This window comes from Triticum dicoccoides, chromosome 5B (assembly GCF_002162155.2).
Source record: "Triticum dicoccoides isolate Atlit2015 ecotype Zavitan chromosome 5B, WEW_v2.0, whole genome shotgun sequence".
Taxonomy (NCBI): Eukaryota; Viridiplantae; Streptophyta; class Magnoliopsida; order Poales; family Poaceae; genus Triticum; species Triticum dicoccoides.
The window spans coordinates 312,626,963-312,638,590 of NC_041389.1; the positions used below are offsets into that span (position 1 = coordinate 312,626,963).

The 11,628-nt window shown below is 41.5% G+C and overlaps 1 protein-coding gene across 10 annotated transcripts; it reads right to left on the reverse strand.

Annotated features, from left to right (window-relative positions):
• Window positions 1–5,341: 5,341 nt before the first annotated feature.
• LOC119308636 lies at window positions 5,342–10,319 on the reverse strand. 10 transcript variants are annotated; one of them, XM_037584764.1, is made up of 7 exons: window positions 9,481–10,319; window positions 9,324–9,392; window positions 8,679–8,692; window positions 8,456–8,551; window positions 8,058–8,143; window positions 7,690–7,829; window positions 5,342–5,617 (listed from the first exon to the last, which is right to left on the reverse strand). In XM_037584764.1, exons 1-6 carry the CDS (start codon window positions 9,740–9,742, stop codon window positions 7,718–7,720), a joined length of 639 nt encoding a protein of 212 aa, XP_037440661.1. In that variant the 5' UTR covers window positions 9,743–10,319; the 3' UTR covers window positions 5,342–5,617; window positions 7,690–7,717. The 10 variants fall into 10 exon arrangements, 6 of the variants coding, with proteins under 6 accessions (XP_037440661.1, XP_037440660.1, XP_037440663.1 ...); XM_037584763.1 differs by having other exon boundaries at window positions 5,615–5,945; XR_005150225.1 differs by having other exon boundaries at window positions 5,615–7,829; window positions 8,487–8,551.
• Between the last annotated feature and the right edge of the window lie 1,309 nt (window positions 10,320–11,628).

Consider the following 11,628-nt stretch of genomic DNA (forward strand, 5'->3'; position numbering starts at 1 on the left):
TTTTGAGAAATCATAAATTCTTTCACACTATTCTCAAAATTAGAGGGCATCTTATTAAAATTACCATAAGAATTATTGTAGGAATTTCCATAATTATTAGAGGAATTACTAGGGAACGGTCTAGAATTGAAGTTTCCTCTATAAGCATTGTTACCGAAACTATTCCTACCAAAAAAATTCACATCCATAGATTCATTATTATTCTCAATCAAAGTAGACAAAGGCATATCATTGGGATCAAGAGGAATATTTTTAGTAGCAAACAACTTCATAAGTTCATCCATCTTTCCACTCAAAACATTGATTTCTTCTATAGCATGAACTTTTTTACTAGAAGATCTTTCGGTGTGCCATTGAGAATAATTAGCCATAATATTATCAAGAAGTTTTGTAGCATCTCCTAACGTTATTTCCATAAACGTGCCTCCCGCGGCCGAATCAAAAAGATTTCTAGAAGCAAAGTTCAAACCGGCATAAATTTTTTGTATGATCATCCATAAATTCAAACCATGAGTAGGGCAATTGCGAATCATCAATTTCATTCTTTCCCAAGATTGGGCAACATGCTCATGATCAAGTTGTTTAAAATTCATAATATCGTTCCTAAGAGTGATAATTTTAGCGGGAGGAAAATACTTAGAGATAAAAGCATATTTGCACTTGTTCCAAGAATCAATACTATTTTTAGGCAAAGACGAAAACCAAACTTAAGCACGATCTCTAAGTGAAAACGGAAATAACTTCAATTTCACAATATCATTATCCGTATCTTTCTTATTTTGCATATCACACAAATCAACAAAGTTGTTTAGATGAGTAGCGGCATCTTCACTAGGAAGGCCGGCGAATTGATCTTTCATCACAAGATTCAGCAAAGCAGTATTGATTTCACAAGACTCAACATCATTAAGAGGAGCAATCGGAGTACTAAGGAAATCATTATTATTGGTATTGGAGAAATCACACAATTTGGTATTATCTTGCGCCATGGCAACAAGTAATCCAACACACAAGCAAACAGAAAAGGCAAGCGAAAGAGAGAGAGATTGGGAAAGAGAGGGCAAATAAAACGGCAAGGGTGAAGTGGGTGAGAGGAAAACGGGAGGCAAATGGCAAATAGTGTAAATGCGAGGGAGATGAGTTTGTGATGGGTACTTGGTATGTCTTGACTTGAGCGAAGACCTCCCCGGCAACGGCGCCAGAAATCCTTCTTGCTACGTCTTGATCTTGCATTGGTTTTCCTTGAAGAAGAAAGGGTGATGAAGCAATAGTAGCATAAGTATTTCCCTCAATTTTCGAGAACCAAGGTATCAATCCAGTAGGAGGCTCCTCAAAAGTCCCACGCACCTACACAAACAAACAAAAAACTCGCAACCAACACAATAAAGGGGTTGTCAATCCCTTCACGGCCTCTTGCGAAAGTGAGATCTGATAGAGATAGTATGATAAGATAAATATATTTTTGGTATTTTATAATATAGATGCAAAAAGTACATATGCAAATAAAAGTAGATTGAAAGCTTATATGATAAAAGATAGACCCGGGGGCCATAGGTTTCACTAGTGGCTTCTCTCAAGATAGCATAAGTATTACGATGGGTGAACACAGTACTATTGAGCAATTGATAAAAAAGCGAATAATTATGAGATTATCTAGGCATGATCATGTATATAGGCATCACGTCCGTGACAAGTAGACCGACTCCTGCCTGCATGTACTACTATTACTCCACACATCGACCGACTCCTGCCTGCATCTAGAGTATTGAGTTCATAAGAACAGAGTAACGCATTAAGAAAGATGACATGATATAGAGGGATAAACTCATGCAATATGATATAAACCCCTTCTTTTTATCCTCGATGGCAACAATACAATACGTGCCTTGCTGCCCCTGCTGTCACTGGGTATGGACACCGCAAGATTAAACCCAAATCTAAGCACTTCTCCCATGGCAAGAAAGATCAATCTAGTAGGCCAAACCAAATTGATCATTCGAAGAGACTTGCAAAGGTAACTCAATCATACATAAAAGATTTCAGAGGAGATTCAAATATTTCTCATAGATAAACTTGATCATAAACCCACAATCCATCGGATCTCAACAAACACAACGCGAAAAGAGTTTACATCAAATAGATCTCCACAAGAGAGGGGGAGAACATTGTATTGAGATCCAAAAAGAGAGAATAAGCCATCTAGCTAATAACTATGGACCCGGAGGTCTATGGTAAACTACTCACAACTCATCGGAGGGGCTATGGTGTTGATGTAGAAGCCCTCCATGGTTGATTCCCCCTCCGGAGGAGCGCCGGTGAAGGCTCCAAGATGGGATCTCGCGGATACAGAAGGTTACGGCGGTGGAAATTGTTTTTTGTTGGCTCCCTGGATGTTTTCGGGGTACGTGGGTATATATAGGAGGAATAAGTACGTCGCTGGCTGCCTGTGAGGCCCAGGAGATAGGGGCGCGCCTAGAGGGGGTGGGCGCGCCCTCCTGTCTCCTGGCCGCCTCGCAAGCTTCTTGACTTGCACTCCAAGTTCTTCGGATCACGTTCGTTCCAAAAATCACGCTCCCGAAGGTTTCATTCCGTTTGGATTCCGTTTGATATTCCTTTTCTTCAAAATACTGAAATAGGCACAAAAAAGCAATACGGGCTGGGCCTCCGGTTAGTAGGTTTGTCCCAAAAATGATATAAATGTGTAAAATAAAGCCCATAAACATCCAAAAGGGGTAATATAATAGCATGAAACAATCAAAAATTATAGATACGTTGGAGACGTATCACCATGCAGGCAATGGTTGCCATATAGGAACTCACTCGCATGAGGCGCTTCCATCTGTGGGCCCGCGAGGTCGTCGTCTCTCACTTTCACCCAACGAGAGAGATGCACATTTGACAAACAAGGAGGAATAATTTTTTAGGGATGTGTTAGGGTATGAGTATATATATAGTACGTGTCGAAAGGGGGATGAGACCAACATATACTAGGTGTGACATGGACCTCATTCTGTGTGGGGACTTTGCGGTTTTTAAGGCAAATGCCACATCAAAAGGTTATACATTAGGTATTGAAAACATCACAACCACACACCTCTCCATATATATGTTTTGGCACACATGCAATCGATGGTGGTTGTCATGTGGCATTCACTCACGTGGTTATCAGCGTTGCTTCCATCTGTCGGCCCGCTTGGTCCATCACTTTCACCGATGAAAGAGGCTAATTATTTTGACTTAGGAGGGGATTAATTTTTTGTTTGTCTCGCAATATAGGTCATGATATGAGATTACATATATAATAGCGCATGTGTACACATGAATCCATCCCGCTGGATCGGGGGGGGGGGGTGAGCACACGGCACGTCATGAACCTCTTACTCTGTGTGGGGACCTGTGCGATTTTGAATGCATGCACTACATTAATATGCATGCGTCACGCACCTCCATAAATATGTTTGGGACACATGCATGCAATTGTTGTCTTTGGACGCTCTCACTTGCTTGGTTATGGGCGGCAAGCCTATATAAATTTGTGGGCCCGCGTGGACGTCCATCATTTTGACCGACGTCGAGAACAGTTACCAGGGTGGATTCTTCTTCTTTTGTTCTTGTTACCATATTAGTAGGTCGATCATTCTAGGCCTAATTAAGTTTGAGCACATGCATGCTATGCATCGGCAACCCTCGCTCAGTGTGGGGATTTTACGGTTCCAAAGCATGCATGGTGCCACATCAAATTTGCACATTGCGTATTCAAACACCACACACACCTCTTCCATATACATAACTAGTTGACCCGTTGCGCCAAATGGCGCAGAGACCTGCTGCAAACATGTTGTCGATGAAAATAGTTTCATGCTGCAAGAACCTTCAACTAAATCATGCTATTCTTTAAACATGTTTATTACGTTGTTAAATAATAGTCTGGGAAAAGGGAAACTTTGCATAATATGAATATCTCAGTTTGAAAATATGGGCACTATGATGAGAGAGTAAAGTTGGCATGATTGTATTTTTTTAGCAAGTTTGGAAACATGGTTATCATGATGAGAAACCTGGCTATGCATATTTTTCCTAAAAAAGAGGGAAAAGGATAAGAAACCTAAGAAAAAACATGTCTTTGTTGTGCATATACGGAGATATAGGGATCAGGAGGTATTAGGATAGCTCATATGTTATTTAGCCCAACCCACGTAGAGCGATGCATGTGGCCTATGAGGAGCTGAATAAGAAACGGCAGGGGACAGAGCGAGTGAAGACTGTCTATCCCCTTCCTTTCTTTCTCGATTCGTCAGCTGGGTAACAAATGGCGCAGAAATTCCATGTTTTAGTTGTTTTAGTAGCGGGCAAGCATATATGATAACAAATTTAATCCCCTTTAATAAAAATAGAGACTTGTCATCTACAATGAGATATACCTACACATTTTAATTTGGTAGTAGTCCCATTTCAAGACCATGTCATGTTGAAAAAATGAGTATTTTTCAGTAATCTCCCGTTGCGCCAAATTGCGAACACGCCATACGTGCTTTGAAAATATTCCATTTATCAGTGTTGAGCAAGCACATATGGTTACTATTCTAACCACTATATAAACAAAATGAACGGGGACTTGTATAAGGGTAACTGAAGTTCAAAAGAAAAAAGTGTTATATGTGTTGTTTTTCTGATGATTTGGGTCTTGGAACACCTGAATAGGAAAGCATAGTATTGCAAGTAAGAAAATGTGAAACATTGCTAATAACTTGCCTCATATACATAATAGTTTTAGGCCATACAAGCAGTGAGGAAAAGAAAAACAGTCTATATGTGATGAAGCAAGCCTAAGTCAAATAGGTAATGCCCATACAACCAAATTCATTACAATGGATGGATTTCAGTCCTAAAACTGGAAAGTAAATATGCATAACAGAAGTGAATCGTAGAACGTGGTTTATACAACTTCATGAATATACTTAATATCCTGGCAGCACCATATCCATACTACTTGAAGAGGTAAATAATCAAATGACAATCACACATGAGTTGTAGGGTTTTATCGTTTCCACTTTACAATCCGAACAAAACTATATAATTGATCTGCAAGTAATTACATGTCACGATAATGGCTTCGACAAATATCCATCTTTTATGGCATAAACACATATATATTGATTACAGTCAGTAATGAGAAGTGATGATAGCTCACTATAACATCGTGCACACGCTTACTTTTACCAAAGCGCTGTTAACAGAGAGCCTCAATCGAACCCTTATGGTATTAGCTAAGGGGAGGTTTCGTGTGATTTTGATATTTCTCCAGCTTACGTTTTTCGAGTTGCCACGACTATGGTGGATGTCTTAAGATTGTCAGAATCAACATTCCAATAGTAATGGGTATAATACAGTGTAGGAAACATGGAATTCTACCTATAGCTAGACCCAATCAATAAGCAATATAGATTTGCCCCAATGGCAGTGTTAACATGAAAATAACGGAAGGTGAGAGATAAAAGCTAGGTGGTAGGACTATAAAGGGTGGCTGCAAGTCAGTGTCTCTAGTATTCAGTCACAACGACATTCAACTCCAGCCAGAGCAATTCTCAGCCATGCTTCCTTCTCAGTAGCACAATAGCTGAAAAATGTAACTTTCTTAATAACTGTACATCAATACCGCAAATACACACTTACTGTGATAGATTCCAAACTTAGTACAAATTCCCCTCTCCAGTTCATCTTGAAATTAAGAGTTTAGAAGAAAGTAAGATTTCCGTTTGTGCTATACCAATCAGGATACATTTACTGTCGAAAACTATATATATAGATGATCATGCGGCCAGAGCTAGCGCTCAGCAACAATAGTCCAGTTCTCTTTTGTCCGCCACTTTCTCAAACTGAAGATGAATTGCTCGTTCCTATCTCTATGCCGTTACACATGAGCAGACGACATTTAGCACGGAAGGCTGAAATTTCTAGGCATCAATCTTGTGAACAGATGAGTTATGAAGCAAAAGATACATACTGCAGAGTAAAACTACATGAGAAATGATTAGTGGAAAACAATATAATTTGTTTATTGTAAGAACTGAAAACACCGGAGAACCAATATACTTCTTATAGTAATAATTCATATCCAAAAAGTAATCGATTATGGGAGCATCTAACGCTGATTTAAGCAGACATTTCATAAAAACATGTCAAAGAATTATCAATTATATCCAACTAATTACTAAAACGGGATTTACTGTCAGTATACATCTATATTCAGTTAGAAATTATGGAGATCCAAGGAGAATTATCTAGGTTGTATGACATGAGTGCATAAATCTTACAAAGGCTAATTAATCATCAGATACCTTAACATCTCAAAAAGCTTAATCCTTAGAATATTTCCATATCTAGAATGAAAATAATCACATCATGTAATTACTAAAACAGGTACAAAATACAGTCAAGTCGATTTTTCATTTTTACAGAATAATTGGTGAGCATGACATTGAGCTATTGTATCACTAAAATGTAGCAGCCAATGGGACCAGCAGAAACCTATACATCTAGAAGAAAATAGTATCCAAAATTGTACCATTGAAGGGAAATGATACTCAGACCAAGATAAAGTCTGCTTCACGGCCACACACACACATTCAGTTACAATCAGCTTAGTCGGCCTGTGAGAGGAGCCTGTGTGTACATATTGGACACTACCTGGATACATATAGTTTGTTGTGATGGAAGTCTCGGGCTCGTAATGTGGAGAAGGGAACTGATACTCAGACCAAGATAAAGTCTGCTTCACGGCCACACACACACATTCAGTTACAATCAGCTTAGTCGGCCTGTGAGAGGAGCCTGTGTGTACATATTGGACACTACCTGGATACATATAGTTTGTTGTGATGGAAGTCTCGGGCTCGTAATGTGGATATGGATGACTCAAGCAGAGCGACAACATGTGTACACATAGAAAATCATATAGTGGTCACTTATCAAACTCAGTTATTGTCTCAACTGGAAACATGCAAGCGGAATTCCGAGAAGAGATAATGTCGCAATCATCCAAATGTGCGATTAAAAAAGTGGTATGAAATTGAAGGATTTCTATTAACTTGCAAAATCAGAATAGTATTGTCAAAGTGCAACATTATTTCAATTTACTAAAAACTCAAAAATGCTTGACCGTTAAGAACTTCTTTGGAAGTCAAGTTAAAAGTCCAGGTGGATTAATATTCTTAGGATAACTGGCCAAGTATATGTGCTATATTGAGTCTTCAATTTAGGTTCTGTATATATAGATTCCTAGCCAAAAATTACAGCCTATACTAATACTCATCCAAATGTGCGATTAAAAAAGTGGTATGAAACTGAAGGATTTCTATTAACTTGCAAAATCAGAATAGTATTGTCAAAGTGCAACATTATTTCAATTTACTAAAAACTCAAAAATGCTTGATCGTTAAGAACTTCTTTGGAAGTCAAGTTAAAAGTCCAGGTGGATTAATATTCTTAGGATAACTGGCCAAGTATATGTGCTATATTGAGTTTTCAGTTTAGGTTCTGTATATATAGATTCCTAGCCAAAAATTACAGCCTATACTAATACTGTAATACATGACTGGATATCAAGATCACCAGGATAAATAGTTTCCTTATAGAATCACGTATGGTTGTGCAGCTAATTAAACATCTAGATAAATATAAAGGATATACCTTCTTTTCATCTGACAATCTCCCGTAATCAACCACACTTGTAATATCTTGGAAGGAGTTTGTGCCTGTAATTGGGAGGGTCTTGTGAAATGTTTAATCTAGTTATCCTTGCCTTCCTCTGTAGATAACCAGGTGCAGTACTGATCAAACAAAAAAAATATTCACAAGAAATGAAAAGAGGGTTCAACATTGCAAACAAAAAATAGACCTGACAGAAAATCAAAAGCTTATAGACACAAACACAAATAGTTGGTACCCAGATCTTCAGATCGGAAATGACTTAGATTTATTTTTTCCTTAGATTGCAAGGATCAGATCATTAGATTAGTTAGTACTGCTCACAAAAGGGTCCAAGTGCAAGTACTCACACGCCAATGGAAGGCAGACTACGTGCACGATGACACACGACCTGCTCTATTTTCTTCATGCTTTTTGCTTCATTCCCATACAATGCCTGAAACCAGCAAGCACCAGGATGGGGATTAGAACTCTGAATTTACACGCAGATTAAGGAGAAACACACACACAAAGCTTCGATACAAAGTTCAGTTAGGGTCCTCTCCGAGGAAAAGGCATCCCCTCCTCACCATCATCCTTCTAGAAAGTGCATAAACTGGGACTTATAATTAAGAAATTGCCACACACCAGTAAGCACGCACACATCACACACGCTGCAAGTAAGGCAGAACTGCGAGAGCAGAGACGATATGTCACGGTGGTGACCTGCACACCTCATGTGGAGTATGGAGAGGAGGGAGAGGCCTACCTGGCTGGTGTCGCTCTTCCAGGGCACGGACCGGCGAAAGAAGACGGCAGCGCAAAATCCTTCCTGGGGTCTGTCTTCTCCACCATTGGCCGAGGCCTAATTTTTCCTAGCAAAAGATATCGCATCATGAGCAAAAGAACGAACTCGCAACTAACATTTCAAATCGAGATTTATCAATTAGCAATCCCAAAATATATAAATAAAGGGGCTTCTAATTAACCACCTGAGTATTTCGAGCTGTGCCGGAATCCAACAACCATACATTAACAGAGAAGCATAAACATGTTAATAAACAATTAATGCATGAAGCAACATGAAAGTACAGAAAAGGCAATCAACTCTTAAGGTCCGCACACAAAATTTTAACAGATATTTTGGCATTGTATTCTTCCTAGTATGCTTAGTGTATACAAGAAAATGATCGTACTTCAGTTATACATTACACAAAGGCAGACCCAGAAGAACACTTGGCTGACCTAGCTTCAGCAATGTATTTCAGAGCAATTTAGCATTGTATTCTTCCTAGAGCTTCAGATCAGGAAGAAGGAAGAACAGACGGTGCCCAAGGAAGTGACCATCTCTGACTTCCCCGTCTTCCTCAGCATTGACCCATGATCATAAGAGAATTATAGCCTTACTGAATTAACTTATATTTCCCTGGAAATCTACCAAGAAATTAATTCGGGAAACATTGAATGGCCATGCTGCATTTTCGCAAGTAATCCTACATACCAACAAGAAATGCTTGCTCACATCCGGCCCACAGGCAAGCACAAAATATAAGGCACATGAGACCGAACAACACATGAACATGCTAGCACATACAGGAAGCATGACAGGAAGTTAGACACAGGCGAGAGCAACAAACCTTGACAAGCAAAACGGAGACGAAGCAACGAATAGAATGGAGATGCAATAATGGGCCAGATCATACAACCTGTGAAATATAGAATTGAATCCGTCAGTACACAACCACGGGAGGCAATGTCTCAATGTTCAGAGAAGCAAAAGAAAGAACGATTTACCATATTTGGGAAGGAGAAACACTCGAGCCAAACAGCAGTACGAGCGAGGAAAATAGCTACTCCTAGAAGCGAAGGGGAGGAGGGGCACGATGGTGGTCAAGAGTAGGAGAGGAGGAGAGATGCGAATGGCCGGCCCCAGACCGTGTTCATCTCCCATCTGCCGTTGCGGCTCCCTCTCCTCTTTCCTCTGCCTTTCTCCCTCCTCTCCTTCTCTCTTTCCCTCATCTGCTCTCTCTCTCCAGCAAGTAAAGTACAGGCTCATGGCGCTGGATCGAATCGAGCACCCCAGCCGTCACCCTTTGCCCACAGGTCGCCGCCGCTGCCGGAGACGCTCACCGCCGCGCCGCATGCCCCCTCTCATTTGCCGCCATGTCCTTCTCTCTCCCTCTCATCTGCTCGAGGGCCGCCGCCATCGCCCTTTACCTGTAGGTTGGTTCCCCTCCAGAGTTAACTGGCTGGATCCAGAGGCAGGGAAGGAGGAGAGGATGGGGAGGAGGAGGTGCTGAAGGCGGAGGGGGCGAGGCGGCCGTGAGGGACGGGGAAAAGGAGGAGGCGGCGGCGGCATGGAGAAGAGGAGCCGAATGAGGAGCGAGGATTGAGAGCCCGCTGAGGCCGCCGTCGGCCGCACGACCGCAAGAGCCGCCGTCCGCCGCACCACGAGGAAGAGGTGGAGTGCAGCCTCCGGTGTGGCGGTGGCAGGGATCCAGGAAGGAGGAGGGAGGAGGAAGAGAGGAATGGGGTGTGGCGGCTGTGAGAGGGAGGAGGGAGGAGTGCGTGACTGTGGATGGGGAGCTAGGGTTGGTGCGGTCGTGCCCAATGGGCTCCTCGCTCCAGCCCCAGGCAAGCCACGGGACGCGCGACGCGGGGCGCGCGAGGAAAGGCTCCCCGGCCGAAAATGACCCAGCCGTTTCCATCCAAGTGGCCACAGCGCCGGCCCACACGTCATCCCTCGCCACGATAGACCGATCGGTAAAAACGAGCACGCTGAATTCCAGCAACGATCGAACGGCCAGCGCTCGAAAAAAGACCCGGTCAACCCCCATCGAACGGCCAACGAAGGATGCCATCGGGGAGCCTTGTGAGAGCGAGTTGGCTAGCCTCTTTTATGTTTTAGATTGGGCCACATGCACAGAGTCAGTTTTGTCTCCATACAGTACTCCCTCGCGAGTTTATTGGCAACAGGCTAGCCCATTTTGCGAGGCCATTGCTACCTCTTGAACTTGCGTTGGTTTCCCTTGAAGAGGAAAGGGTGATGCAACAATAGTAGCATAAGTATTTCCCTCAGTTTTTGAGAACCAAGCTATCAATCCAGTAGGAGGCTCCTCAAAAGTCCACGCACCTACACAAACAAACAAAGAACTCGCAAACCAACGCAATAAAGGGGTTGTCAATCCCTTCACGGCCACTTGCGAAAGTGAGATCTAATAGGGATAGTATGATAAGATAAATATATTTTTGGTATTTTATAATATAGATGCAAAAAGTAAAGATGCAAAAAAAAGTAGATTGGAAGCAAATATGATAAGAGATAGACCCAAGGGCCATAGGTTTCACTAGAGGCTTCTCTCAAGATAGAATAAGTATTACGGTGGGTGAACAAATTATTGTCGAGCAATTGATAGAAAAGCGAATAATTATGAGATTATCTAGGCATGATCATGTATATAGGCATCACGTCCATGACAAGTAGACCAACTCCTGCCTGCATCTACTACTATTACTCCACACATCGACCAACTCCTGCCTGCATCTAGAGTATTAAGTTCATAAGAACAGAGTAACGCCCTAAGCAAGATGACATGAAGTAGAGGGATAAAATCATGCAATATGATATAAACCACATCTTTTTATCCTCGATGGCAACAATACAATACGTGCCTTGCAACCCTTTCTGTCACTGGGTAAGGACACCGCAAGATTGAACCCAAAGCTAAGCACTTCTCCCATGGCAAGAAAGATCAATCTAGTAGGCCAAACCAAACTGATAATTCGAAGAGACTTGCAAAGATAACTCAATCATACATAAAAGAATTCAGAGGATAGTTCAAATATTTCTCATAGATAAACTTGATCATAAACTCACAATTCATCAGATCTCGACAAACACACCGCAAAAAGAGTTTACATCGAATAGATCTCCACAAGAGA